The 7206-nt window shown below is 33.4% G+C and overlaps 1 protein-coding gene across 1 annotated transcript in view; it reads left to right on the forward strand.

Annotated features, from left to right (window-relative positions):
* Positions 1-7206, forward strand: part of LOC106470499 (density-regulated protein homolog) — a 12329-nt gene that overhangs the window by 1601 nt on the left and 3522 nt on the right. The window contains exons 2-3 of the mRNA XM_022399109.1: positions 189-307; positions 2694-2713. Of these exons, the coding sequence (XP_022254817.1) occupies positions 202-307; positions 2694-2713 (126 nt within the window). The 5' untranslated portion in view covers positions 189-201. The remainder of the gene's footprint in view (positions 1-188; positions 308-2693; positions 2714-7206) is intronic.

Here is a 7206-nt window from a genome sequence, read left to right on the forward strand (position 1 = left end):
TTTTGTTTGTGTTACTGATGAAGAAAATTGAACAGGAATCAAGATAGTTGCTTTTTTTTTCTAAATTAGATATTTATTCATTTTAACGACATATCTTTAGGACTAAAGTAACTAAAGCAAGGAAAGTTTTTGTAAACGTACTTCCAGAGTGATCGTATGATTTAAAACTAATGTCTGGGCTGCTTCAGAAACAACTAGACCATGGCAACGGAAGTAGAGACTTCAAATTCAAGTGAAGTTGGAGCTAATTTTCCAGTTGGACCTCAACCTGGCGTTAATTATCCCCTGAAAGTTTTATACTGTGGAGGTATGATAGTCAACATGTCAGTAGGTTGAAGTTATTGTGTCTACAGAACATTGTTGCAACAGTAGTTCAGTCTACAGGTTTAGTTAAAATATTTAAATATGTGGATAAATGTAAAACAAGTAATATGTAAAGTAAAAGTAGTATAGAAAAGTAAAATGACATGTTTTTTTGTGTTTCATAAATAATTTATTATAATAAGAACGTTTAAGATAACTATTAAAAATTCACTTTAAATAAAAAGTCTCAGAAAAGTGAGGATGAAATAAACATTATTAATCACTGTTATTTATAAGGTATTAGTTAGATTAATGTGTAAAATTGGATTTCTTAAATATTATTAGCTACGTTGGGCAAATGTGGTGGCATGGTATGAAAATCTTTCTACTTCAGTGCTTGGTAATATTGGTAAGCAGGCCTAACCTCCTCAAGTATTCATGAGTTAAGAGCTGAAAACATGAGTTAGGATGGAATAGTCGTTGAAGTTTTCTGTAGTTTACTGTTACTCATAGTTAAGCCTATTTATTATTAATTGTAATTATTATTAGCAGTTCTTCTGGTAGAAGCTATTAATGGTTAGTAGTCTACCTCTGATTGTTAATTAGTTACTAATTTTAATTTTTATTAATTACTAAGTAAGTATGCATATTGCTAAATAGTTTTATCTTAGTTTTCAGCTGCTAGTCTGTAGCCATTTCTGTAGCGGTAATGGCTGGAATTTGATCCTGGATCTTCCTGATAAAGAGGCTTATCTAGGGTCTCTTTCCATTAGAACTTGAAGTAAGTTATTTCAGTGAATTCAAGAGGGGTGTCCAGTTTTATGGATGTAGAAAGCTTCTTTTATCTTCATTTTTTCATTATGTTCGTATATCATTATTTTAGTATTATTATTGTGTGGTCTTATTCAGTGGCGTGGTTGGCTTTACCAGATTGATTAGTATTATTGAGTCTTATATGTCTTTAACTTTGCTTTTTTCCTTCCGCATCTGGAGAGGCCTGGATCAGTGTAAGTTTATGTTTATCCAGTCTCAGTCATTGGTTGAATCACTTAATTTTTTACTTCTCAATGTATTTGGTGACTAGGGATGTTTCAGTTGTTATGATCTTGAAATATAATTTTTGTTTCTCTAACGTGCTGTAATCCATATTCACAAGGTATGTTCTAAATGTTGTTTTCTCTTCATTTAGGCGGTTTAGTGTTTACTAAAGTCATATTCTGTTATGGTTTCTTAATACTGTTCTGGCTCTGTGTTGTTTATATACTCTCCGTTTGTTTTCAGAGAGGCCAGTGACAGTGGAACGTGACCGTGTGTGTGTAATTCTCTTCATGCTTGTACTTGATGTTTATCTTCATTTTATTTTTATTCTGGGTATACGTTGTCACTATGTTTTATGATGCTTGTCTTTATAGGGCTATTAACAGTTGTTAGAAGGGGAATAAGCTAGGAACGTGGACTAGGTTAATGTTTTACATGAACAGTTGTTAGAAGGGGAATAGGCTAGGAACGTGGATTGTTAGAAGGGGAATAGGCTAGGAATGTGGACTTCCGCAGTATTTATTTATTTATCTACACCTAATTTCATCACTTATATTTAAGTAGTAGTATTTTTAATACATTTTTTAAAACAAATTATTCAAAAAAATGTTCTTCTAAAACAACAGGGGAGGGGGAAAATCTCCCACCTTGCCCCATCTTGTAGACACCCACTGCTGGGAAGATATTATATCAAAAGTTGTTTATTATTTGAGGGATGGGAAATATTTAATTGCATTAACCTAATCAAGACTTAGGACAAGGTTTACTTTTGAAGTTTTTGTTTTTTGAAAAAAAAAGTAAGTGCATAATTAATTTAAACCGTATATTCTGACCATTCTTTTATATTTCTCCACCTAATATGTAAATAACATGGACCACAAGTTATTGTCATGGGTATTATATACATCTCCATGTTATTATACATAAAATTCACTTGTGATGTGATAAATGAAAACCCATACTTGGTGGTTTCCATAAATTGAGGTTTGCCATCAAGTTGTGTTTTAAAGTTGTATAACTGGTAATTTTAGTAATTTCAGGTTTATTTTTTACTGATTTCACCACATGCCAGTTTGATCTGGTGGTCTGTGATGCAAATTGAAAACTTTGGTAACTGATTTTCAGTTCCATCCAAATATGCATGGGTAAACATGTGATCATTAAAAATATGATTAAATAGTACAGATTTAAGGTGTAGATTAAAATATTGAAAGTAAGGTTTATTTTCATGATGTAATAATTATGATAAAGTTGTTTTGAGTGGGTGTTCAATAAGGTATTGTAATGTTTTAATATACTTTTGATTTGTGTAACTTTCGTATGTAATTGTTTTGTGGTTTTTTTTTTTTCAGAATGTACTATGCCTGTTGAGGTAAGACTTTTCTCTTTGTTTCTTAAAAAGATTCATGTAATTATTATACTTGTAAATAATTTGCTGCTGAACAGGTCACCATTAAAAGTTAGTTTAGTTTATCTATAACGAACTTTTCTGTATTCATTTGGAAGCATAACTTTTAATGTTTGACAGTTTTGTAGGGAAAATTATGAGTCATAATTTTGGGATGTGAAATTTTTAGACTTGAAAGAATGGGATGTTAAATTATGACTTCAGTAAGGAGATTGGCTTTCCATAGTGTGATTAGTTCTAGTGAGGAGAGTGGTTTTCCATCACGTGATTAGTTCTGGTGATGAGAACGACCTTCCATCACGTGATTAGTTCTGGTGATGAGAACGACCTTCCATCACGTGATTAGTTCTGGTTAGGAGAGCGATATATGGGACACTATATAACCTGTCATTGCCACATATATATGGGACACACTATATAACCCGTCACTACCACATATATATGGGACACACTATATAACCTGTCATTGGTGGTAGTGACAGGTTATATAGTGTGTCCCATATATATGTGGTGTCCCATATACGTATATGTGGCAATGACAGGTTATATAGTGTGTCCCATATATAACTGGCAGTGACAGGTTAAACAGTGTGTCCCATATGTATGTGGTAGTGACAGGTTATATAGTGTCCCATATATATATGTGGTAGTGACAGGTTATATAGTGTGTCCCATATATATATATGTGGCAATGACAGGTTATATACGTGTCCCATATATATTATATATGTGGCAGTGACAGGTTATATAGTTTGTCCCAATATAGTGTGTCCCATATATATGTGGCAGTGACAGGTTATATAGTTCTGCTAGGTTAGATTTTCATATTGTTAAATACAGTATAATAAAATTTCGAATAATATTTAGCATTCCTTATTATATTCCCCGTTTTATTGTTACAAAGTTTTTATTAGGTTTAATGCAATAAACACAGACGCCATTTCATGCGTAAATATAAAGTTTGGTATGTGTGCTTTTGTGTAGCAAATCCACATCGGGCAATCTGCTGTATCCACCGAAGGGAATCGAACCCATTATTATAGCGTTGTAAGTCCATAGACTTACCGCTGTCTCATCGGGGAACGTTTGGTTGTTGTTATATCCCAAGCTACACAAGGGACTATCTATGCCAAGTGCCTCGTCATCTAATTAGTGACGCGCATGAATGGATTAACGAGATTCCCACTGTCCCTATCTACTATCTAGCGAAATCACAGCCAAGGGAACAGGCTTGGAAAAATCAGCGGGGAAAGAAGACCCTGTACAAACAACTAAGTTTGAGTTGAGGAGTTATGGAGCACCAATGATCCAACCACACCCATATTAACATAGGTGTGCAACAGGTAGGTCAATCAAAGGTCACAAATCCTCCTTCTTATACCCTAAGGAGAACAGCAAAAGGATTTACCTTTTGTGACGACTCTGGCCAAAAAAAAAACTAGCACCCACTTCAACTGCGTAAGCATTACAAGATATTTTCCAACAAAAATAGCATGTATCCTTACACCAATATTGGTAGGACGATTTAAATGTATCTTAAGTTCAGCATATATACAAATGAATGCATTGAGTTTAATAGAAAAAAAAAAGCGGAAATTACAAGTTTACATTTGAAGTAAGTTTGTTTGGTTATTATTAACAAACACAAGGTTTGCTGCAGTGAATGGAAGACGTTCTATTTGGGGCGTTGCTCACTGCAAGAGGGCATGCATTAGGTAGCGGGTGGAAACTAGCCCGAACATTCTGTATTTCTTCTCTTTCGCAGGTAGGTCAGTCGGCCGCCTGGTTTCGAGAGTGTTGAATAACTTCAAACTTACCTAAACTGTGTCCCTACAGTATCACTAATCTCGTGTTTCGTTCGATGCGAATGGTACTCCTGAAGCAAGCCATTGCTCTATCCATTTCTTCTATCAGAACATGTTCATGCCCCAGAAGTGTGTAGGCAGAATCGGGATCTACTTGTGTAGCTCGTTGAAGAATTTTAATAGCTGTTTCATGTTCTTTTTGTAGACTAAAGCAATTATCTGCTGTACACCAAGCTTGTGGAAAAATAACATGAGATTTAGATATGTAAGTAAATCTTACATTTAAGCATATATATATATGTGGCGGTGACAGGTTAATTTCTCTCTATCTTTGTGTGTTTATAAATTTAGAAGAATACCTCATCCAGAACTATGAAGAAATAAAAACTTAGTTTGCTATTTTTCCGAAGAATTGAAGTTGGGTTTATCTTGTATATAAACACGTGTGTTTTTGTTGAAACTCTTAATTCATCGGTTTCAGTGATTTTGTTTACTGGTTTACATTTCTACCACTTTTTATCTTTTATTTTGTTAAGTCTTGAAAACAAAATTATATTGATGCTCTGTATTTTTACCAGAATGTTTTGAATTCTTGTGTCACTGAAAAAGTTGTAAGTTGTTACATTGGGTTCAAAAAAATCGTTTTCCCGAACTTTAGGCTCTTTTTTTATATTGTTGATTCGTGTATACCTAAGTCAGTTTTAATGATCAGAATTAATTATATTGATAGAGAAATTATTCCAGAAACTCACAAGGATTGTAATAATTGTGCATTAAATCAAAGTCACAAATGACCCCTGTTTACAATCTGTAATGAAACGGTATTCTTTCAGACACTGGATCAATACGTCTGTTCTGTTTGTCAGTAAAATCATGAAGTTTTACTAAATCACATAATGTATATATATACACACACACACATTTACTGAGAAGAACGCTCATTTCAACAAGTTATGTATCCAAATATTTTTTTTAATAAATACATACTATTTTTGACTACCTAATAGAGGTGTTTTGCTAAAATTATATTTAACAATCCAGTAATAATCTATGTGTGTAATATTAAATTGCTAAAAATGTACACGGTAACCAGCTGTTTAGCTACAAAAAAAATATGTTTCTGCTTTGACAACTGTGAAACATATGTGAAACGGAATTAGCTAGCCTTATTATGTATAGATAAAAGCAGAATATGGGCCTATAAATAGCAGAATCAACAGGAGCAAGTCACATAAACAACATACACGATCTTATTTGTATGATTTGTAAGACCAAACACGTGTTTATCTTGCGCGCGCTTAGAGACAGCGGAAATAGGTTGTATATGCACTTACCCTTTCGTCGGTTTTCGTCGTTCTATCATCTTGACAAGCAGAACTAATTGACGACAGAGGTGTACAATATTTACGAAACAGTGCTAGGCTTGTAGAATGCAGACAAACATAATTTCTCAGTGTTTGTACATTACAGACAACGAAATATTTGTTTGCAGGCAGTTCGATAGGTTTTTAACACCGAGAGAATTGACAAGTAAACCAAAAAAAAATTGTTTAAAGAACGCAAAGGCTTGTGAACTACGGGTGCGGTAGCACCCCCTGGCCTGACATACAGGGGTAGTGGGGGATGCGCATGCTGGTTCCCATGATATACAGGAGTTTCGGTTTTACCTAAAGATTTTCTAGAGCCCTACTGAGCAGCTTCGGTGCAAGAAAGTATTTTTTACTATATGGATAGGTAAAGACAGATTTGTGTCGATAGGTGGACGATAGGTTATAACTGACGTGAGTACATACTAAGTAGATTTTGTCTTTTTTTAAATATCAATAATGTCCTTACATGTAGTAAGTTGTATTAATTTAATATAACTGAAAGCAGCGTTATCTGTATTATCGTGATAATTTCTCAATGAAAGTAAATAACTTATAATTAAAATATCCATAATAATTATATTACACAGTCAATCTATTCGTCGGGAGACAACCGTTAGTTGGAAGTGTATAATATCATAAACCAGGCCATGGCTGATATAACCATTACTAATTAGGTCTTTCGTCAATACCAGGGCTCTTCAGGCCAGCTGGTTTATGACAGACATAGTCATATTTGTTTTCTCCTCATTCTTCAGTTTATTCGTTAACTGTAGGAAGTTAGAAGTGAAGATTACAGTGGTGGCGTCTACGTTTTACTTCATGATGTCATTTTGGAACAAGTTCTTGTAACGTAGTTTGTATATTTCTAACGTATTTATTTAAAGTGTTTTAAATGTGTACTTCATTCTTCTCGATTTTAATGTACTTAATATACTCTTTCTATCTTTATGTATTTGTTTAACCATATAAACTTTTTTGTCCAATCTACATACGTATTCTGTTTTCCAATTTTAACGAATAAACGTAATTTTTCCGATATTTTATCTTGCTCTTGTGTACAGGGTGAACTAAGAAATGAATATACAGTTGTTTCATTTAAGAAATAGTTTAATGTTTAACGTATTTCTCGGAATCAAACAATAAGTAAATAGATTTCAATTATCTTTGGAAGAATCTTACCACCAACAGTATTGTAATGTTTACCACATTATATATATATATATATATATATATATGTGTGTGTGTGTGTGTGTGTGTGTGTGTGTGTGTGTGTGTGTAGTTA

The sequence above is a fragment of the Limulus polyphemus genome, unplaced genomic scaffold (genome assembly GCF_000517525.1).
Source record: "Limulus polyphemus unplaced genomic scaffold, Limulus_polyphemus-2.1.2 Scaffold4041, whole genome shotgun sequence".
Classification (NCBI taxonomy): Eukaryota; Metazoa; Arthropoda; class Merostomata; order Xiphosura; family Limulidae; genus Limulus; species Limulus polyphemus.